This window comes from Sander lucioperca, chromosome 10, assembly GCF_008315115.2.
Source record: "Sander lucioperca isolate FBNREF2018 chromosome 10, SLUC_FBN_1.2, whole genome shotgun sequence".
NCBI classification, from domain to species: Eukaryota; Metazoa; Chordata; class Actinopteri; order Perciformes; family Percidae; genus Sander; species Sander lucioperca.
In genome coordinates this window covers 17,890,919-17,914,584 of record NC_050182.1, presented here as the reverse complement: position 1 = coordinate 17,914,584, position 23,666 = coordinate 17,890,919, and the positions used below count along the sequence as shown (strand labels likewise).

The 23,666-nt window shown below is 37.8% G+C and overlaps 2 protein-coding genes and 1 long non-coding RNA gene across 3 annotated transcripts; 1 reads left to right on the top strand and 2 right to left on the bottom strand.

The window, feature by feature from the left end:
• Window positions 1-111: 111 nt before the first annotated feature.
• On the bottom strand, window positions 112-4,619 carry LOC118496116. Its single transcript, XM_036006407.1, has 8 exons — window positions 4,560-4,619; window positions 4,253-4,342; window positions 3,384-3,458; window positions 3,077-3,166; window positions 2,206-2,280; window positions 1,899-1,988; window positions 798-970; window positions 112-247 (listed from the first exon to the last, which is right to left on the bottom strand). The coding sequence occupies exons 1-8, from the start codon at window positions 4,617-4,619 to the stop codon at window positions 112-114; spliced, it is 789 nt and encodes a 262-aa protein (XP_035862300.1).
• Window positions 4,620-4,683: 64 nt separating this feature from the next.
• LOC118496150 (histone-lysine N-methyltransferase set-1-like) lies at window positions 4,684-7,962 on the bottom strand. Its single transcript, XM_036006649.1, has 4 exons — window positions 7,530-7,962; window positions 5,531-5,661; window positions 5,275-5,437; window positions 4,684-5,142 (listed from the first exon to the last, which is right to left on the bottom strand). The coding sequence occupies exons 2-4, from the start codon at window positions 5,634-5,636 to the stop codon at window positions 4,935-4,937; spliced, it is 477 nt and encodes a 158-aa protein (XP_035862542.1). The 5' UTR covers window positions 5,637-5,661; window positions 7,530-7,962; the 3' UTR covers window positions 4,684-4,934.
• Window positions 7,963-9,559: 1,597 nt separating this feature from the next.
• Window positions 9,560-12,306, top strand: LOC116058381. Its single transcript, XR_004898623.1, has 3 exons — window positions 9,560-9,672; window positions 10,224-10,273; window positions 11,758-12,306. It is a non-coding gene; the product is annotated as an uncharacterized LOC116058381 (long non-coding RNA).
• Window positions 12,307-23,666: the final 11,360 nt, after the last annotated feature.

Genomic DNA, 23,666 nt, shown 5'->3' with positions numbered 1-23,666 from the left:
GTCGAATGTATTCATATTTTGTAGGGTCTTGTCCATGTTTGTTGTAGAGTGACTGGGCAAACTGAATAATAGAGAGGTCATTTCGCACAACTGAGGCCACCTCATCTTGTTTCATGACACTAAGGAGCTTCCACACTCCACTGAGATCTGCTGACAGAATGTAGACTCCAGAGCTGCAGCCAAGCCCAGTACTTTGGTTCTCCCAGGTTTGTCATCCAAATCTTCGTTTTCTGGCTTAAAGGGGCATCTGCGGACATGTCTCCAAAGCTCCTTACGTATGTACATCCCTGACAATACATACAGTGAATAAACTTTCCTGCCAGTGTTTAGCTTTTGGCTTTCTCTTCACTTTCAGTGATCCTGTTCCATCTTGCAAAACTGCAGTGTTGTGTTTAAAATTTCCCTTATTCCTCATTTTTTCTAATAATATCTTGCGCTCTTTGAGTCCTCAGGAAGGGAAAATGCATGGACAATTTCGGCATGTGTCTTGTGTGTTTTCAAGTGGCGGGAAATTTTGCTTTGTGGCTTACCACAAACATAACAGTAATTTTTTTTACTCATAATCAGATGTGGTAATTCTTGTTCATGAGTCACAGCTTCATCATCTGGCTTTTCCTTTGATGAGTCTTTGATAGAATTTGCTGAATTAGATGTGTCAGCAGCATTGGGAATCATCTTATTTTTAAGGGGTGGCCAACATTTTGATGTACTGGGCACAACTGGGTGCCTGTGTCTGACCCATAAGATGTTCCAACATCAGGTATTACTGGTTTTACTTGAATATGTGCAGCTCTTGCCTGACTTGACATAAGGGTATGCTGGCATCTGAATCATATTCATCATCCTCCGAGTCAGGTATGTATTCCTTGTCAGACATGTCCTCAGCTTCATCAGATGATATTTGGTCCAATTCTGGAGTTGGAATTTTGTCCTGATCTGACAGCAGTTCATCCTCAGAAGACTGCTGCGCCTGAATTGGTGATAAAGCAAATTATTTACAGGGTGATTGAATCTTATAGACAGTTCAAGTTCAACACTCACTCAGTAGATACTCACCTGTGCTGTGCTGTGAAAGTATCTCCTGTAATTTGCTTGAGGCAGGATTTATGCCAGACCCCTGAACAAACTGTAACACATTTGAGTAAAATAATGTTAACACTGCAGGTCTATTTAAGTGGGTTAGAGCACAACACATGTACACTCTATACTAATTCACTAAATATCTAACCTGTGCATCGATAGCCAAGCACTTGAAGGAAGATACGGGTCCCACACAATTAACACACTGTCCAAGGAGGATACTGTTGCGCACACCAGGCGGTGTTTTTGACACTGTTGGCGAAAAATGTAATTGTAGTATTTATTATGCCACATAGTTTGGACAGAAAGATATGTCATATTTACATGTCAATATCTAATCACTTTAAATCCAATACCAATGTGACATTTAATTTACTTCATACATATATTACCTTTTATTGCATTGTATTTATTGTTTTTATAGCGTATCTTATTTATACACAGCTTATTATAGCGTATCTTATTTATACGCAGCTTATTTATAGGTTATGAAGATATACCTTCTTCTATTTTTAAATTGTAGATGGGGAATTATGGTATAACAATAGGGTGCCTATCCATACATGTAACCAAACAACTTACCATTCACATTAAACCAACATACAGATCAAATGCAGGCAGTCCAAATGTTCTAATGTTTAGACATGTCCTTCCATTCATTGTCCACATAAAGCATGTTCTACTCAACATTGTCCGCATAAAGCATGTTCTACTCAGGCGACTACCACACACACACACACACACACATTGAAATAGGTTGGTAGATTTAAAATTTTGCCACAAATAACTTCACTAAGTTGTACATCAGATTAATTTACCTCTCCAACCTTGGTGAGTGGGGCGAGCTCTGGACTGGTCTGATTTGGGTGGTTGACAGCTGTATGGATGCACTTGCTCTCAGTGGTCAGCTGTAGAAGATGAAACAGAGACAAAGGACAATAAAGAGAAAGTCCTGGGAACGTACTACTAGAGAGGATATTTGACATCTGACTAAAAAAGAAAACATTCTTCTGTTGACAGAAAGACAGAGGAAAACCTTGCTTTAAAACTCACTGACAACTTTTCTAAGATATTAACAATCAGAGCAAGATATTTATAAAAAATCTATCTTTTGTGAAGATATACCTCTTCAGTCTCATCAACTGTGGATGGGACATTTGTGGCATCACAACTCTTTGGAGCCATTTCGTCATCAAGGGCCTGTAAAAAGGAAAAAAACAACAAATCTATATTATCATAAATATCTTGAAGACAAGGTGTTCCCTGTGTAGCATTCTGTGAAAAGATATCATGGCTGTATTCTGAGTGTTCTGTGGAAAACATGTAGTCTCTGAAACAGTTCTTTAGTCACTGAACAGGCCACATGACTACAGTCTGTAAACTATGAAAACTATACTCTGATGAATACAGCATTTGATTACTTTGTTTTTTATCTATTGCCAGCCCACTTGCTAGAATGATCACACTTCTAGAATAAGTGGCTGTAAGCTTTTACATGGAGTGACTTTTTAGTCCTTTTATAGTTCTTAGATTTGCTATGATTCTTTTTAAATGACATCTTGTCATGAATTTTCATCAGTGTTGTTGAGTGAGTGCTCATCCACTAGATGTACCTAAACAATGTATCATTCACATTAAACCAACAAACAGATCAAATGCAGGCAGTCCAAGTGTTCTTAAAAACCAAAGTGATGCCTCTGGTGACATGACCCTCTAAACTGTATGGTCCTCCCAAGTCATATTTGGGTGGGGTTCACCGTTTGATACACATACACTCAGATATTCTATTGACTGAAGCTTGAAAAAGCATGTTTAGACAATGTCCTTCCATTTCATTGTCCACATAAAGCATGTTCTACTCAACATTGTCCGCATAAAGCATGTTCTACTCAGGCGACTACACACACACACACACACACACACATTGAAATAGGTTGGTAGATTTAACATTTTGCCACAAATAACTTCACTAAGTTGTACATCAGATTTAATTTACCTCTCCAACCTTGGTGAGTGGGCCGAGCTCTGGACTGGTCTGATTTGGGTGGTTGACAGCTGTATGGATGCACTTGCTCTCAGTGGTCAGCTGTAGAAGATGAAACAGAGACAAAGGACAATAAAGAGAAAGTCCTGGGAACGTACTACTAGAGAGGATATTTGACATCTGAATAAAAAAAGAAAACATTCTTCTGTTGACAGAAAGACAGAGGAAAACCTTGCTTTAAAACTCACTGACAACTTTTCTAAGATATTAACAATCAGAGCAAGATATTTATAAAAATCTATCTTTTGTGAAGATATACCTCTTCAGTCTCATCAATTGTGGATGGGACATTTGTGGCATCACAACTCTTTGGAGCCATTTCGTCATCAAGGGCCTGTAAAAAGGAAAAAAACAACAAATCTATATTATCATAAATATCTTGAAGACAAGGTGTTCCCTGTGTAGCATTCTGTGAAAAGATATCATGGCTGTATTTCTGAGTGTTCTGTGGAAAACATGTAGTCTCTGAAACGGTTCTTTAGTCACTGAACAGGCCACATGACTACAGTCTGTAGACTATGAAAACTATACTCTGATGAATACAGCATTTGATTACTTCGTTTGTTTTATCTATTGCCAGCCCACTTGCTAGAATGATCACACTTCTAGAATAAGTGGCTGTAAGCTTTACATGGAGTGACTTTTTAGTCCTTTTATAGTTCTTAGATTTGCTATGATTCTTTTTAAATGACATCTTGTCATGAATTTTCATCAGTGTTGTTGAGTGAGTGCTCATCTACTAGATGTACCTAAACAATGTATCATTCACATTAAACCAACATACAGATCAAATGCAGGCAGTCCAAGTGTTCTTAAAAACCAAAGTGATGCCTCTGGTGACATGACCCTCTAAACTGTATGGTCCTCCCAAGTCATATTTGGGTGGGGTTCACCGTTTGATACACATACACTCAGATATTCTATTGACTGAAGCTTGAAAAAGCATGTTTAGACAATGTCCTTCCATTTCATTGTCCACATAAAGCATGTTCTACTCAACATTGTCCGCATAAAGCATGTTCTACTCAGGCGACTACACACACACACACACACACATTGAAATAGGTTGGTAGATTTAAAATTTTGCCACAAATAACTTCACTAAGTTGTACATCAGATTTAATTTACCTCTCCAACCTTGGTGAGTGGGCCGAGCTCTGGACTGGTCTGATTTGGGTGGTTGACAGCTGTATGGATGCACTTGCTCTCAGTGGTCAGCTGTAGAAGATGAAACAGAGACAAAGGACAATAAAGAGAAAGTCCTGGGAACGTACTACTAGAGAGGATATTTGACATCTGAATAAAAAAAGAAAACATTCTTCTGTTGACAGAAAGACAGAGGAAAACCTTGCTTTTAAACTCACTGACAACTTTTCTAAGATATTAACAATCAGAGCAAGATATTTATAAAAATCTATCTTTTGTGAAGATATACCTCTTCAGTCTCATCAACTGTGGATGGGACATTTGTGTCATCACAACTCTTTGGAGCCATTTCGTCATCAAGGGCCTGTAAAAGGAAAAAAACAAAACATAATGTAGACCGTTGGACTATGAAAACTATACTCTGATGAACACAGCATTTGATGACTTCATTGTTTTTGTTCTACCAGTCTGTAATGGTCAGTATCATCTTTGCTATGGTGTGCTGGGTAGGTGGCATCAGGACTGGTGGTGCTAACAAACTGCTAACAAAAGCTATAAAAATCATGTTCTACCTGAAGCTAGATGGAAAATGTACATTATTTTGGTATGTGAAATGTTCTATGGTTAAAGCATTTCTTATATGAGAACTATCAATTTCACAAAGTCAAATTTTGACCACCTTGCATCTCCACGGCCAGTCTGAGTCACCATAATTATAGGTGATCTCCTCTCCTGGACTTATGTCTCGAACTGCAAACAAACAGAGATGGGGCTTCCCTTGCACAGTGAGGTACTTCATCTTGGCATTAGGGTTTATATGGTCGTCATTTACAAGCCTGCCAAGTGACCCATTCTCTATTGCTGCATCAACACTACAAAAACACAAGTAACATTTTCAAAACAATCAGTTTTTATACTAATGCAATGTAAATTAACCTGATGTGAGAAAAGAGAAAAAGAGTCATATAATTCTGATTAGTTTAACCAGTGACATATATACGTACCACCACAGTTTTCCATTAAAATGGAACTCGAACATAAACACTTTGAGGAGGTCATGGTAAATTCTCTGTCTCCTCTCACATTCTTGCTTGCTTATTAGATCACCTCTGTATTCCAATAGAAAGTCTCCCTTTTCAAATGGAACAGAGGTGAAGATGCCACGGCCTAATTCATCAAAGACAAAACAACAAATAAGTGGCAAAAAGTGATATGTATTAAAGTTGAATCATGATTAAACAGTCAGAAGATTAAACTTACCTTTTACAGCATTGATGTACTTGATGTCAAGTCCCACTTTGTCACTTTCAGCAGTAACATAAAATCTTGCATCATCCTTTGGATTAATGCGTCTACGCCGCTGCATGTTTACGGTTTACAGGTGTCACAGCCTAAATTACCAAAAGTGATTGTCAGGATTACAATGTTCACTGGGACAAGCATGATCAGAAAACAAAACTCTGGGTAAATTAGTAATGTACAAGCCACATCTGGACAGAAGCCAAATGATGTGCTCATAACTGCACCATGTATATTTTATTATTTTAAGAATACATAAAAAGTGTAACAACATCTTTCTCACAAAGTAACAAGCTGGTGGGAGTCTGTACTACTTAACAGGAGGAGGATGACAGTTGCTTTAATCTCCAGCTGTGCTGGACCATATTCAGACTAAACTTCATCCTGCCTCCAACTGACTGTTTTCTGATGGTGTAGAAAGTCACTGACCACATAAGATAATTTCTCTAGTCAAAAACCAAATCGAGCGAATCTCTAGTAGGCTTCATAGACCATGTTGCTCAGTGTTATCATCCAAAAATAACAGACAGGTAGCAAGAAAAAAAGTTTTAACTAATAGCAGCTGTGTTTAGTTTTTCAGGATAAAATCTTAAATTGATACATATTCTGTCTGATTCTCTTCTCTTTATATCATACGCTCTACATTTTCTCTATCTTCATGTGAAAGTAATGGGATTCACATTGTCTTTTTGGGTTCAAAGTCCTTTTAAATTTGGTTTCTTTGGTCAATATGAATTACAGATTATTATGACATTAAAAAGAACCAGGGCATGACATGTTATCACTGCGATGCTTCTGGCATTAGATCTGTTTTAGAATTATTCAAATTAACATGCACCTGACTGGTCAAAGAATGGTCAAAAGTATGTAAAACTACAAAAGAAAAGGCATTCCCATCCCCTCTACACGTTTACTAGATTCAACATAGTCATATCTTTGGAAAGTAGTCTAAACCCAGACATTTGCAGGAGGCTCAGTAAGCAGGTACTGGTTGCTATAGAAACCATGGTGCTTTATACTACTGCCTCTGCCCTCAGCTAACTAAATGAACAGTGTGGAAATCTATATTAACAGTAAACACTGTTTTTAACAATTTTTTTGAAATAATACTCTACACATGGCACCAGATACCTGTCAGGTCTGTTTCCCCTCATGTTTTGTATATTGATCATTGTGGTTGGTTACTATGGGTACCAATTAATTTATCTTACAGGTTTAGTACACTAATAGAACATCATAAACACATTACATTTATTAAATGGCCTGAAAGTACTCCTATTAATTATATATCTTCCAGCCTTCCTGTGTCACTGCAACTTCATATTTAAACAAAATAATATTGGGCTACTAAGAAAATATTAAATTCTCTAAAACAAACACAATGTCTGTGGTAAACGTTAAGGCTACCAGGTCCAGACCTCAGCAATTACAAAAGCTACAGGTGGATACAGAGCTACAGGTGGATACAGACAGGCAGTTACATAAACTTGTTAATCAACTTAGTACTTACAGACCAGGAAAACCAAAGATGATATCAATACATCCTCTTAGTTCTTTTTTGTTCCAATTCCAAAAAAACAGAGCTGCCAACTAGCTGCTTTCTAGTCCTCCTCTCCTCTCCACGTGAATGCTAAACGAGGCTTAACGAGCAGACCATGTGGCTAGGCCCTGCTAGTTAAGCCATGCCATAGCCACAGCTTAACTTAACCTAGCTAGCTTTCATTTTAAAAACTACCAAATTTGACCTGCTGACAATGTTGCTTCTGTCCTCATCTCTACCTGCTGTCCTCCACCTCTTTAGCCTGAGGCTTAATGAGTAGGACATGTTGATAGCCACTCAAGCTAGCTCAGCTAACATCGCACATGCTTATAAATATATAGCACTTTACAGTCATTTCTTGCAAAAAGGAAACACTTCTTCATGCAAAAATGGAACTATATTTACAAATATAAACATTACCTGTATGTATTTAATCCTCTAGTAAGTCCATGACGTCTAGCTGCTGCTTCCCAGGTGTGGTCCATTTAAGTTTTAAACAAGCGACGTCTCTCGGCCATGCTCCGGGCATGTGTGGGCGGAGCTTCCAGCCGACTTCCGTTTGGCCCCGCCCACGCGCGTAAACCAGCCAATCACAAGACAGCCCGCCAAAATGCACCGTGTGTATCAGAAATGTGTATGAAACTGCAATATAGAACCCAGCAGTGGCGTCGCTGTTCTGATACACTGGGATACACTCAAAATCAGGTCAAGTGGTAAATGAGGACTTTCAAAGAAAAAGAGAATTTATGTTATTTAGACACTAACGAATGCAATTCCGCTCTTTGATTTATGAGGACTTTGGCATAGTCCCCGTATTACCCTTAGGTCCGGGGAGCCCAGGTGAAATGTCCGGCGTGTTGTCCGTTCATTTGTCCTTTAAGTGTGTATGAGTGTGGTGTGGGTGTGTGTGTGTGTGTATATGAGTGTGATGTGTCTGTGTGGGTGTGTGTGTGTGTGTGTGTGTGTGGTGTATGAGTGTGTGTATGTATGATAGTTGTGAGTGCGTGTCTTTGTCTGTGTGTGAGTATGAGTGTGTGTGTGTGTGTGTGTGTGTGTGTAAGTATGTGGTGTGTGTGTGCGTGTGTATTTTTCAAAGGTAATGTTTCTCTTTTTTTGAAGATCATTTACAGTAAGCTCCTGCTTTGGAACAAAGTGTGAAAACTTCTTAAAGTGTTAAAACATTAACATCTTAACTTGAGAGTAGGAGTGTGTGTGAGTGTTTGTTTGTGAATATGTGTGTATGTGTGTGTGTGTGCGTTTGTGTGTGAGTGTGTCTGTGTGTGTACGTGTAAGAGTGCGCGTGTGTGTGTGTGTGTGTGTGTGTGTGTGAGAGAGAGAGAGAGTGTGTGTGTGTGTGTGTATGAGTGTGCGTGTGTGTGTGTCAGTGTGTGTGTGTGTGTGTGTGTGTGTGTGTGTGTGTGTGTGTATGATTGTGTGTCTGTGTGTGTATGTTTGAGTGTGTATGTGTATGTATCTGTGCGTGTGTGTGTGCGTGCGTGTGTGTGTGCGTGTGTGTGTTTGAGTGTGTGTGCAAGTGTGTATGCGTGTGTGTGTGTGTGTGTGTGTGTGTGTGAAACATGATGTATGCGTTGGGATGCTCTGCAAATGTCTCCCTGATGGAAGGTGGGAGAAGAGATTGTGTGCAGGATGACTAGAATCCTCCATAATACCTGGTGCCTTCTTAGTGCTGCGTTTCCAGTAAATATTTTGGAGCAGTTCAAGTGGAACCCAATTATTTTAGATGCAGTTTTGACCACCTTTGTCAGAAGATTAAAGTCATGTGAAGTAACTCTGCCAAACCACACTACAATGTTGCCTGTCAGTATACTCTCAATTTAACAGCAGTACAAGTTCTGTAGCATCTAAAGGGACATACCATATTTCTTGAGACACAGGAAATAAAGCCTCTGATGTGCCTTCTTAATGGCACAGCTGATATGGAAGGACCATGTAAGTGTGAGTGTGTGTGTGTGTGTGTGTGTGTGTGTGTGTGTGTGTGAGTCTGTGTGTGTGTGTGTGTGTGTATTCCTATTTCTAGTTTTGTTTTAATGTGTGTGCTGTTTTTAATGTAAAGCACTTTAAGCACAAAAAAATTGACTTTAACATCAAGCAAAATAATTCCTGATGTAAACGTCAGTTCTAGTTGCTAGATAAAGCTAACGCTAAACCTGCTATAGAAACTGCCTCAGTATTGTGTTTCATAATATAAAAAAGTATATTTTAAAGTTAATGTTTCTCGATTTTTGTAGGTCATCATGAACAGTACGCACCTGCATTGGAACAAAGTGTAAAAACATCTTCAAGTGTTAAACATTAACATTTTAAATTCCTCTTTCAGGTTTTTCCGCGTTCTTCTTTGACTGTCAGTAACATGTGTATTTAAATTAGGATCAGTGGGTGGGATGTCTGTTAACTTCAGAGACAACCTCTCTCTGTCGGAGGATATAAGACTGCAGATTATTTCATTTCTCTATCTGAACATTCTTCAGATTTGCATCGTGTCAGAGTTCTGCTCTTCTTCTTCATCTTCATCAGCACCTGAGCTCTCTCCACCAACTCTACGGTAAGAGAAAACGCTAACTCTGGCTCCTAACATTAGTTTTTGTCACTTTTTGTTTTCGATTTTTTGTCAACTTGTTTGTTGAATTTTCAGTCACTCTGTTGAAAAAGAATTTCAACATTTTGACACTTTTTTCTACGTATTTTTCAAGGTTTGTCATTTCCTTTGATGTTTGTCACTCTTTCACATTTTTGTCTGCATTTTTGTTGCATTTTTGACACTTTGTTGCCCGTTTCCAAAAAACCTTGAAGTTAACTGTGATGTAATGTAGTTAAATGTGATGTAAATATAATTCGTATCACGTAGAATTATGTTCTATTCTTGACCTTTTCGATACTTTTTTCGGGGCTATTTTTACCTTTTTTCTGCACTTTTTTGACAGTTTTTCTTGCTGCTTTTTGACAGTTTTGTCGCCACTTTTTTAGTTAAGTGTGATGTAACGTAGTTAAATGTGACGTAATGTAGTTAAATGTGATAAATGTAGTAAAATGTGATGTAATGTAGTTAACTGTGATGTAATGTAGTGTTTGTTCATGTATCATGTGATATTCCAGGTATCTCTCCTGCTGCTGACTCTAGAACTCATCTCTCTCCTGTCATACAGGTAAATATACTTTATATTATTATTCTGTCTTTAACACATTTAAACTTCTCTGATTCTGTTTCATCTGCAAGGACGAAAACTCAAAAGTTTGTTTATATTTTCACTTCATTGTTTTGTTTGTCTAACTTCATCTCGCTGCATTGGGACTTTATGGATTTCTTCTACAGAAATAAATCTGTTGAACCTGTATATGAAATGTATTTAATCCTGTGTGCAGTGGTGTACACACTATATTGGTAATAAATATAATACTTTTTAAGGAAGCCCTGGTCAAGAAGAAAATCACATTTTAAAACAAGTGCAGACATGTTGATATATTTGATTTAGGTAGGACTTGAATTCAGTATGTGAAATAAAAACCTGCAGTTTTAGCTGATATTGTAACTCATTCCATGAAGTTGGAGCACTGTAACTAAAAGCAGTTTTTCCAAACTCTGTTTTAGTTTGTGGAACATCATACAGTATGTATCTACTTGATCTTAGATTGTGTTCACTTTTAACACCTAGTAGATCTCTACTAGGTGTTAAAACTGTAGTTAAATATGAAGGAGTGTGTGCAGTTATTGATTTGTACACAAAGATCAACCAATGTTTGAGCCTTCTTGTGTTGAGTGAGGGCCAATACACCATTTCATATAATACACAGTGATGGGTAGAGTACTTTGCATGCATTATAAATCTCAGTGCTCACTGATACACAGAATCCAATGATTTCAACAGAGTCTTTGTGGAGTGTCTGTAAAACACATCTCCATAGTCTAAAACTGGCAAAAAGGTAGATTCAACCAGCTTTTTCTTGACTTTCTGTGTGAAGCACACTTCATGAACTCTGCAGAACTCCAAAGACATGAGACATTTATCAAAATAAAAACAAATGTTACCTAAGAAGTCCATAGATTTCTTTAATTTTAAGTGAAAAGCCAAGTCTGATAATACTGTACATTGAACATTCAGAAAGAAGTTTAAAATCATTAGCATTTGGAAAATAAAAATACTTTTTTATGTTTTTCAGACACTTTGTTAAGATTATTTTTTGAGCTTTTATTGTGACATCTTTAGACAGGAAAGGGGAGAGGGGGGGTACGACCCGCAACACAGAAAGAAATGCTTTTTCTGTCTCTAAGACATTCAAACTTCTCTGCTGATATAGATTCTGTTTCAGCTTTGAGGACGATGCTTTTTATAAGTCTTTGGTGATTTTCTCTGAACTTTTTCAAACTTTTTTTACTCGTGACACTTCAGACGCTCTGTTTTTGCACCTTGTTTTACAATTTTTACTTTTTTGTCGTTTTGTTTTAACTTTTTAGTCGTTCTTGCTTATTTTTCAGTGATTGAGTTTCTCTAACAGCTTTTAAATGATAATATAAAGAGATGTTAGATATGTCAGAGTAAAGTCTCTAACAGCTTTTATATGATAATATAAAGAGATGTTAGATATGTCAGAGTAAAGTCTCTAACAGCTTTTATAACTCTGTGTTCTCCAGATCAACATGAAGATCTCTTTCTTTGCCAGTTTTCTGCTGCTCTCTCTGTGCCAACTGTGCAGCAGTTCTATCTTTGATTCCAATAGGATTAACGTTAGGGGGGTTGATGATAACAAGTTTGAACAAGAGCATATCTTGGCTAACCTATGCACCCAGGTGATGATTGACAGAGGATATGATGTCCTCAACAAAACCACCTGTAAGCCGGAGAAAACCTTCATCAAAGCTACAGTGGACGAGGTCCGAGCCGTCTGTGGGGGTGGAGGAAAGGGAGTCAGCAAAGAGAACTTTAAACTGGTTGAGTGTAAAGTTGATCCTGCTCATAACAAGCCTCCTAACTGTCAGTACACGGTGGAGGAGGTGGAGAAGAAAATCCTGGTCACCTGTGTCAAAAACAAACCTACTGAGTTTAAAATACATGAGTAATCTGTTACTATCTGATGAATCAGAGTAATCTGTTACTACCTGATGAGTCAGAGTAAAATGTTACTACCTGATGAATCAGAGTAACTTGTGTCTACTGTTGAATAAAACACGTGACAATTTAAATGTGGGTCTGTTTTTAATGTCATCATGTTCACTCATTCATAAAGTAGATGTGGGTTCAAGTGTATTCACGTCATTCTAATAAAATAGCTGCAGTTTTTTCTTGATTTGAGTCATATTAACACACACAGACACACACACACACATACAGAGCCACACAAAAAAATATAAATACACACACAAACACACACACACATACACACACACACACACACACACACACACACACACACACACACACACACACACACACACACACATCTAAAACATTTCCTCCTGTTCATGATTATTTCACCAAATTAAAGTGTTCTGTTTATCTCAACATGACTGACACTTTCCACTCTCATTGTTTTTGGATTTTATGAGACAGAACATTTCTTAACAAATGTCCAGAGTTCTTCTTGTTGAAAAGGGGAACAATAAAGAGAGATAAATGTGTATCTTTGAGGATGAGTTGAGGATTGTTCCACCAGATGGCGCCCTGACTCTCTTACACAGTTTATATTCTGTCAGAAACAAGAACAGACTGAACACAAGTGGAGCAGAAACTAAAATAATCTGTTCAGCTTCAGCTCTGATCTCTAAATGTTTTGTTCATGATGCTGCTGTTTTTAAGGAGAGACACTAACAGACAGAAACATCATCTTTACCTTTATTTATCTTCCATAACATGTCTTCATTCAGAAAACATTCATGTTACTACACTTTGTCTGTATGACAGAAAAAACTAGTCTTAATTTCATTAACCAGGGGCCTGTTTAACAAAAGCAGAATATATAAATCCAGGATAACTGATAAAGCGAGGTTTGACCTAGTCTAATCTGAGCATCCTGGCTTGGTGCGTTTCATGAAGGCCAAGCCAGGCTGTGGAGGAGCAACTAGGTCGAGCCAGGCTGAAGTAATTCAGATAGATGCGCGTCCACGGCTTTTCTTAAAAGACCGCGAGGTCGATCACAGATTTACTGATGCTAAAATGGAGAATACGCATTGTTCATACTTTATACAGAGTGAACAGCAGCTTCTTGTGGAAGTATGATGACGTGAAACACATTATTTGTTAAAAAGAAACACGGCCTCTGTAATGAAACAGCGAGAGAAAGCATAGCAGACGATCTCGGACCGACTGAATGCGTAAGTAGCAACTACTACTTACTAGTACTAATCATTACTAATCATTTGCACAAATTAACAGCTGTACTCTTAAAAGTAAGCCGAAGATAATGTTACTCAGGAATTTTACCATGAAGATCAATTTTCTACAACGCTAGAATATGATACGTAAATATCTCTTTCACTCTGTTTCTCCCTCTCTCTCATGGGCTAAAATATAAATGACCTAAGTCATATTAACTTCCACTGTTCGTTTTTAATGCAAAGTGTACAACTGTTCGTTTTTGCAAATGACAGTGACTCATTGAATGGTTTCAGTTAAGAGCAGTAGTTCATAAATGTATATTTTTAGACTATCATTCAGTCTGTCCGCTATTATCTGCCACGCTTTTTCTCGCGTTTTTTAAATTTTTTATTTTTTTTATAGAGGATGAGTTTCCTTCTCTACATATTATATGCCTTGCTCCCTTGTATATATGGACATAGAAAATAAAGACACTGAAGAAATTGGACTCTAAAATCTAGGAACTATAAAGATAATTAAGTGATAAATTCCATGCACACTGTAAACATGAATGAAACAGTGTATTAAACAGTTATTTCCCCCCCCCAGCAAAATATAAGGTCAAAAACCATTGAGGTGTCCTCTCCCTGTTGTCACATGAATGTACAGTAGCCTACATCATAGTTACTGGTCCAGTGAACTAAGTCCATAATTTTGGAGGATTGTAAAATTAGGATATGTTCTTAAAATGTACAACCCTCCCAAATTATACTCCCAGTTTACTGGACAACACAAATTGTGTGCTAAGAATGCCAAATACAATGCACATGGAAGCGGAACAAACATGATCCTTATTGTTAAAGAATGAATTAAAGAATTGACCTCAGTAACAGACTTCATTTAAAACATATTTGAAATTTTATCAGCCTTTTCTAATTATCTCAACAACTGCCGTAATATATTCATCAAACTTCTAACAACAATATGAACAGCAGTCTTCATACAGCAATATAACAGTAACAATGAATGAAAATAATGGTCACAACTTTAAATAATACTTAAATGAACTGCAATAGGCACCTGTTGTATTTTAATCAAGGCTGATAACAATAGGGTAAAACCACTGCTGGGTGATCAGAAAAGGCCCCAGGATTAATAAATCCTGGCTGTTAGCCTGGTCGGGAGCAGGCTAGCTGTTAGCCTGACTGTTAGCCTGGTCTGGAGCAGGCTAGCTGCACAGAATAAATCTCCATGGTGATTTATGTGCCTCCGCTTTCGTGAAACTGAGTCAAGGCTAAATTCATCCAGGATAACGGGGAAATCCCGGCTTAATCCCTTATCTTGGTTTTGTGAAACAGGCCCCAAAGAGGTTTGATGCTGATATATGTTAGTTAAAATGTTTAAAACTCTTCACCTGTAGTGTGTTCAAAATGCCTGAATTTTCCAATTCATATATTTAAAGGTACACTGTGTAGGTGTTAGTTATTAGCTAAAATCAATGTCTTCATTCATAAATATGTCCTCATTGGTGTAAAATGACCTCTGCCAAAGATCTGACTTATCCTCGTAAGCAAAGAATTTCTTATCTGTATTTACATTGGACGAGCAAGTCCAAGGAGGCTTCCATGTTGCAACGCAAAAAGGAACATGCGTACATGTGCATGTGCGTGTGTGTCCTATAGAGTGTTTCTAGTGTTTGTGGGGACCTCTGAGTGTTTCTACTTCTTAGTGTTTTTTTTTTTTGTTTTGTTTTATTACATTCAAGATAATATTTCCATGTATTTCATTTCATGCCGATAGATGGCGCTGTTGCACTGCTTTACCATAGTGGGTTGCCATGGAGACGGTAGCTCGAGCGCTCAGAAATAAACATCCAGCGCTTGAGAAAGACAAAATTATAATTATTATGATGTGTTTATATGATATGTATTTGCTAGCAGCTTTAGCTAGCGAGCTAGTTGAAGTTAGCCTGTCACTGTCAGTGAAGGTTCCGTTCTCTCGTCTTTCTGTACGGACTGTAAACAGTTGTGTCGATTGAACGTCAGTATGTTCAAGTGTAAGTGTAACTCTGGGTCTGTTTTTAATGTTGTCATGTTTACTTATTCATAAAGTACATGTGGGTTCAAGTGTATTCACGTCATTCTAATAAAATAGCTGCAGTCTGACACACACACACACACACACACACACATACAGCGACACACAAACACAGAGACACACACACACACACACAATTAAAACATTTCATCCTGTTGAGGATTATTTCACCAATTTAAAGTGTTCTGTTTATCTCAACATGACTGACACTTTCCACTCTCATTGTTTTTGGATTTTATGTGACAAAACATTTGTTAACAAATGTCCAGAGTTCTTCTTGTTGAAAATGGGAACAATGAAGAGTGAGAAATGTGCATCTTTGAGGATGAGTTGAGGATTATTCCACTAGATGGCGCCCTGACTCTCTTACACAGTTTATATTCAGTCAGAAACAAGAACAGACTGAACACAAGTGGAGCACAAACTAAAATAATCTGTTAAACTTCAGCTCTGATCTCTAAATGTTTGATGTTGATGATGCTGCTGGTTTTAAGGAGAGACACTAACAGACAGAAACATCTTCTTTACCTTTATTAATCTTCCATAACATGTCTTCTTTCAGAACACATTCATGTTACTACATTGTGTCTGTTTGACAGAAAAAAATAGTCTTAATGTCATTAATTAGAGAGGTTTGATGCTGATATCTGTTAGTTAAAATGTTTAAAACTCTTCACCTGTAGTGTGTTTGAAATTCCTGAATTTTCCAATTCATATCTTTAAAAGTTTACATTTTATCACAATCACTAACATCCTTTTGTCCAATCTGCAGTCACATTTTCACACAATTACACAACTAGCCCAACATCAGTGTGTTCAGGCCATCTCATTAACACAATTCATTTTGTTTCCTCAAAATACCTGAATTTTCCAATTAATATATTTAAAGGTACACTGTGTAGTGTTTTAAGTATTTCATTAGCTAAAATCAATGTCTTCATTCATAAATATGTCCTCAGTTGTGTAAAATGACCTCTGCCAATGATCTGACTTATCCTCGTAAGCAAATATTTCTTATCTGTATTTACATTGGATGGGCAAGTCCAAGAAAGCTTCCATGTCGTTCTGCCATTTTGAAAAACTTTAATGGCTGAGAGGGATATAAAGCGCTAGCCTACCTGTCTAGCTAATCCAAAATGCGAGAAGAGATCAGTGAGAGGCACTTGTCACTGCATTTTAGTTCATAATGGAGGATCATACTTATGCCGAGCCACAGGTGAAGGCATACTCGTCACCAAAAAAGAGAAAATTGGAAGACATGTTGTCATAGCTTCTTGGTACATAACTGCTACAGTAGTTGCAACACGCATTTGAAAACGCGAGGCGCTAGAGAGCACAATTCGATTGAATGCAAAATACAGTTTCACCACTAGATGGGACTACTCTCTACCACCACCAATGTGTAGCACCCACCTCGGTGACAGGTAGGCTTTTACTCTGTACACATGTCAAAATATACAGTATATTTGAGGTATTATGGAATATAACAGAGGATATATTGTTCCATTGCTTGCTAATGAGTGTGGTGGAAATTCTAATACATAATAGGTGAGATCTGAAATAATGCTTCTGTAAGCCAAGTCTTTTAAGTCTGTATTCTTTATTCAAAGAAGGTTCAGTACATCCCAGAATAATCTGAGAGAATGAACAAAGGAAGGAGAAAGCAGACGGTACGTCTGTACTTCTGTTGCTGGGCAGGAAAAGGCCTGGTTGGGACAGAACTGAACAGTGTTGGGCAAATTACTTCCAAAATGTAATACCAAAATAAAAGTGGAAGTTTGACTAGGCAGGTTGCTTGTGAATTTCACCACCAGATCAATAAAGTCTCCTCTTTATCCACTTTAATAAATCATAGATTAATTATAATATTTTGTATAATTAATTTGAATATGCAAAGTAAATAAAGCTATAAAAATAAAGAAGTAAAACATACAATAGGCAAGTAGGAGAAAATGTTTTAAATTAAAAGTACCGTACAGTTGTATTGAAGTGCGGTGTAGTTACTTTCTACGTCTGATAAAATGTAATTATATTTACGTGTAGCAAGCCTAAACATTAATTCCCGACATGTTTATAGCTGTCAGCAGCTCGGACACACGGCTGTCCGCGCTGATGTACCGTCAACTGTTGGGACACAGATGTTGTCCGTACCGTCACCTGTTGGGACACAGATGTTGTCCGTTCCGTTACCTGTTGGGACACAGATGTTGTCCGTACCGTCTCTGGTTCTAGCTCTGACCAGGGGAACAGTGACGGGACAGCTATCTTCAATGCAGCGTAATAACTCCTGAAAATAATGTCCATCTTGAAATGTATCTGTCTCTGCAGTCATTTCAACCATCGAATACAGCAACATGAAATACTACTCCAGCTTTTTTTTTTCTCATGAAGAATTGTTTTCGCGGTGTTCCTAAATAATCAGAAAATGTGGAAAAAATGCTTATTAACTCTCGTCACTGAGATTGTAACTGGTATAATATTACTAAAATTGAATTAGTAACTCGTTATGTTATTGCGTTACAGCAAAAAGGAATGTGTGTGTGTGCATGCGTGTGAGTGTGAATGTGAATGTGCATGTGCATGTGCATGTGCGTGTGTATGTGCGTGTGTGTCCTAAAGACTGTTTCTAGTGTTTGTGGGGACCTCTGAGTGTTTCTAGTGTTTGTGGGGACCTCTGAGTGTCTACTTCTTAGTGTTTTTATTTTATTTTATTACATTCAAGATAACATTTCCATGTACAGCATTTCACTTCATGCCGGTAGATGGCGCTGTTGCACTGCTTTACCGTAGTGGGTTGCCATGGAGACGGTAGCTTGAGCGCTCAGAAATAACCATCCAGCGCTTGAGAAAGACATAATTATAATTATTATGATGTGTTATATACGATATGTATTTGCTAGCAGCTTTAGCTAGCGAGCTAGTTGAAGTTAGCCTGTCACCGTCAGTGAAGGTTCCGTTCTCTCGTCTTTCTGTACGGACTGTAAACAGTTGTGTCGATTGAACGTCAGTATGTTCAAGTGTAATATATATTTATTTTATTAAGTCTCTCTGTACTTTCTATCATGTTGTTTGTATTGCCGATGCTCTGTGCAGTATGCATTTTATTAGCCAGAGCCTGTCAATGTTCTATGGAGGCTACACGGCCATCAGTGGATGTGCTCGTGCCTGTAGACACACACGCAAACAGCAGACCGATGCGTTGTCTTGGTGATTGAGTATCACACAGTCACGTGAACAGTTAAAATCTTAATATAGTATCTTGGTATTTGATCTATGAAAAGGTTGTAATGTATTGTAATGTATTTCATAGAAGTAATCCAACGTAGCCTCTGATCTGCTGTATGTGTTCACTTTAAAGGAATAATCTAACAGATAGCAAGATATCCATGTAGCCTATGTCTACATACTTGAATGTGCTGTAGCAATTGTTTCAAGATGTACTATAATCTATAGTGTCATTTGTTGATGTATATTTGATATATTATACAGTAAGACTGGTATCTATTTCACAATATGCTATTAATGGGTTTTGTATTTTATCTGATATATACCAATGCTTTACATATTGGTTTCTTCATTGTATTCAGTATATTTATATATCATTCCTATATTATATAGTCCATGTAATGGCTAAAGTTATGGTTTATGATCTTGAAGTATTTCTGAGATATTTGATTCAGAAATAAACATCCAGTGCTTGAGAAAGACATAATTTCTGTAGCTCCACTACTTTCCAGGCCCACAGTGCTATCCAGCCTGTGGCTTTGTACCTGCCCAGATACCCCTGGGTCTGAGGCAGGTAACAGTAGCGTAATGATGGTCCCTACCTGTAAACCAAAGCATTGAGAAGTTTGTAAGTGTACAGACAGTTCATTAAAAAGATGTATGTAAGTTTATAAAGTCGTACCGTTCATGTATACAAGGCAAGGCAAGGCAAGGCAGCTTTATTTGTATAGCACATTTCAGCAACAGGGCAATTCAAAGTGCTTTACATGAAAACAGAATAAAAAATTTAAAACAGATAAAATACAAGAATAAAAGTTACAGTGCAGTATAAGAAATGAAACATTGAAGAGCAATTAAAACAGTTAAATATATAAAAGCAGATAAAATAGGAATTTCTCTTTATATGCTTATATAGATTGTCATACAGTGTCAACAATGCAACTTCAGTTTAACAAATGAACAGTTATTTAACGAAAGGCAACATCAAATAGATAGGTCTTCAGCCTTTATTTAAAAGAACTGAGAGTTGTGGCAGACCTGCAGTTTCCTGGGAGTTTGTTCCAGATATATGGAGCATAGAAACTAAACGCTGCTTCCCCCTGTTTAGTTCTGACTCTGGGGACAACAAGCAGACCTGTCCCAGACGACCTGAGAGGTCTGGGTGGTTCATAGTGTACTAGCAGATCAGAAATGTATTTTGGCCCTAAACCGTTTAGTGATTTATAAACCAACAAAAGTATTTTGAAATAAATTCTTTGAGGCACTGGAAGCCAGTGTAGAGACTTCAGTACTGGAGTGATGTGATCCACTTTCTTGGTCTTAGTGAGGACTCGAGCAGCAGCGTTCTGAATCAGCTGCAGCTGTCTGATTGATTTTTTAGGGAGACCTGTAAAGACTCCGTTACAGTAGTCAAGTCTACTGAAGATAAAAGCATGGACAAGTTTTTCCAAGTCCTGCTGAGACATAAGTCCTTTAACCCTTGATATATTTTTAAGGTGGTAATAGGCTGACTTTGTAATTGTCTTAATGTGGCTGTTAAAATTCAGGTCTGAGTCCATGACTACACCAAGATTTCTGGCTTTGTCTGTTGTTAACATTATCGTTTGAAGCAGAGTGCTGACTTTTAATTGTTCCTCTTTTGCTCCAAAAACAACCACCGCAGTTTTTTCTTCATTTAATTTAAGAAAGTTCTGGCACATCCAGTCGTTAATTTGTTCAATGCACTTAGTCAGTTGTTGTATTGGACTATAGTCCCCTGGCGATAAGGTTATATAAAGTTGTGTGTCTTCCGCATAACTATGGTAACTTATTTTGTTGTTTTCCATAATTCGAGCCAGTGGAAGCATGTATATGTTAAACAGGAGAGGCCCCAGAACTGAGCCTTGGGGAACTCCGCACGTCATATTTGTATGCTTAGATGTATAATTCCCTATAGACACAAAGTAGTCCCTATTCTTTAAATAAGACTCAAACCACTTTAGTACTGAGCCAGAAATGCCAACCCAGTTTTCCAATCGGTCTAGTAATATGTCATGGTCGACCGTATCAAATGCAGCACTGAGATCAAGTAATACCAAGACCGAAATTTTGCCACTATCTATCTGTGTTTAAGTGGATGTCATTAACGACTTTAACAAGAGCTGTCTCAGTGCTGTGGTGTGGTCGAAAACCCAACTGGAAGGCATCAAAACTGTTGTTTACTGTCAAGAAAAGGTTCAGTTGTTGAGAAACCGTTTTTTCAATGATTTTACTTAAAAATGGAAGGTTTGATATCGGCCTATAGTTGCTCATTAGTGACGTGTCTAGATTATTCTTTTTTAAGAGTGGCTTAATGACTGCAGTTTTCAGGGCCTGTGGGAAGATACCAGAGAGAAGAGACGTGTTTACAATCTGTAGAAGATCTGTAGCCAAACAATTTGCAACATTTTTGAAAAGGCCCGTTGGTAGAATATCAAGGCAGCAGGAGGAGGTTTTCAGATGTTGTATAATGTCCTCCAGGTTTTTACGGTTAATCATATGAAATTGGGTCATATTGGAATCTGTTTTGCCTGGACACTGTGACAACACATACCCTGTACTCGATATGGAAGCACTGACTTTCTGAATTTTGTCATTGAAGAAGGTGGCAAAATCATTGCAGGCCTTTGTGGATAAAAGTTCAGATGCTACTGGTACTGGAGGGTTTGTTAACCTATCGACAGTAGCAAACAAAGCATGTGAATTATTATTGTTTTTGGCAATAATGTCCGAGAAGAAGGACCGCCTTGCATTCTTCAGTTCCAAATTATAAATGCGAAGACTCTCTTTAAAGGTGTTGTAGTGGACCTGGAGATTAGTTTTTCGCCACCTGCGTTCTGCTTTTCGACACTCTCTTTTTTCTGTTCTTACCAGTATGGCATTTCTCCATTTAGATCTTTTCTTATCAGAGACAGTTTTTACCTTAATGGGAGCAATGGCATCAATAACATTTGTAATTTTACAATTGAAATTGTCTACAAGCTCAGTGACTGAGACCCCTGAGAGGGTGGGTGTGGACGAGAAAAGCTGAATGAATGTTTCACTGGTGTTGTCAGTGATATACCGTTTTCTTATTAACTTTGTTTGGACACTTTTTTGCACAGAGATAGTGCCATTAAAGAAAACACAGGAATGATCAGAGAGGCAGCGCCAGCTTTGGAAAACAGTCATGACCAGTCGAAAATATTATATAAATATGAATTAATGTCTGTACACTTACAAACTTCTCAATGCTTTAGTTTACATGTAGGGGCCCTTATTATGCTACTGTGAAAGTTTGGTGCTATTTTAAGCCTTGGTAGTGGTATAAAATAGTGATTTATTTTTACTCTACCAATGCCCCGAATACTAGCATAATAAGCTACTCAGCGGTTTGGGCTAGCTTGTTTCAAGCTAGAGACACATTCGATCAGCATGAAAACATATCCCAGAGAACGGTCGACACTGTACACGGTATTAACCTCTAGGTTCATTTGTCCTTTAAGTTGAATGTATGAGTGTGTGTGTGTGTGTGTGTGTGTGTGTGTGTGTGTGTGTGTGTGTGTGTGTGTTAATGTTTATGTATGAGTGTGTGTGCATGTGTGTGTGTGTATTTTTCAAAGGTAATGTTTCTCTATTTTTGTAGATCATCATTTACAATAAGTGCCTACATTGGAAAAAAGTGTGAAAACTTCTTAAAGTGTTAAAACATTAACATCTTAACTTGAGTGTATGAGTGTGTGTGAGTGTTTGTTTGTTTGTGTATGTGTGTGTGCGTTTGTGTGTGAGTGTGTGAGTATGTTGGACTGTGTGAGTGTGTGTGTCTGTGTGTGTGTATGTGTAAGTGTGTGTGTGTGTGTGTGTGTGTGTGTGTGTGTGTGTGTGTGTGTGTGTGTGTGTGTTTGTGTGTATGTGTGTGCGTGTGTGTGTGTGTATGACTGTGTGTCTGTGTGTATGTTTGACTGTCTATGTGTGTGTGCGAGTGTGTGTGTGTGAAACGTGATGTATGAGTTGGGATGCTCTGCAAACGTCTCCCTGATGGAAGGAGGGAGAAGAGGTTGTGTGCAGGATGACTAGAATCCTCCATAATACCTGGTGCCTTCTTAGTGCTGCATTTCCAGTAAATGTTTTGGAGCAGTTCAAGTGGAACCCAATGATTTTAGATGCACTTTGTCTTTAGATTAAGATTAAGGTCATGTGAAGTAGCTCTGCCAAACCACACTACAATGTTGCCTGTCAGTATACTCTCAATTGAACAGCGGTACAAGTTCTGTAGCATCTAAAGGGACATACCATATTTCTTGAGACACCTCAGAAAATAAAGCCTCTAATGTGCCTTCTTAATGGCACAGCTGATATGGAAGGACCATGAGAGGGAGTCTGAAATGGGGATGCCGAAGTATGAGTGTGTGTGTGTGTGTGTGTGTGTATAGATCCACTTGTATGTCTTGTTTGTTCTTGTTGATTATCTTGTTGTGTATTCCTATTTCTAGTTCTGCTTTTTTTAATGTAAAGCACTTTAAGCACAAAAATCTTGACTTTGACATTAAGCAAAATAAATCCTGATGTAAAAGTCAGTTCTAGCTGCTAGTGAAAGCTAATGCTATACCTGCTATAGAAACTGCCTCAGTATTGTGTTTCATAATATAAAAAAGTATATTTTAAAGTTAATGTTTCTCTATTTTTGTAAGTCATCATGAACAGTACGCACCTGCATTGGAACAAAGTGTGAAAACATCTTCAAGTGTTAAAACATTAACATTTTAACTTGATCTTTTGGGTTTCACGCGTTCATCTTTGACTGTCAGTAACGTGTGTATTTAAATTAGGATCAGTGGGTGGGATGTCTGTTAACTTCAGAGACAACCTCTCTCTGTCGGAGGATATAAGACTGCAGACTATTTCATTTCTCTATCTGAACATTCTTCAG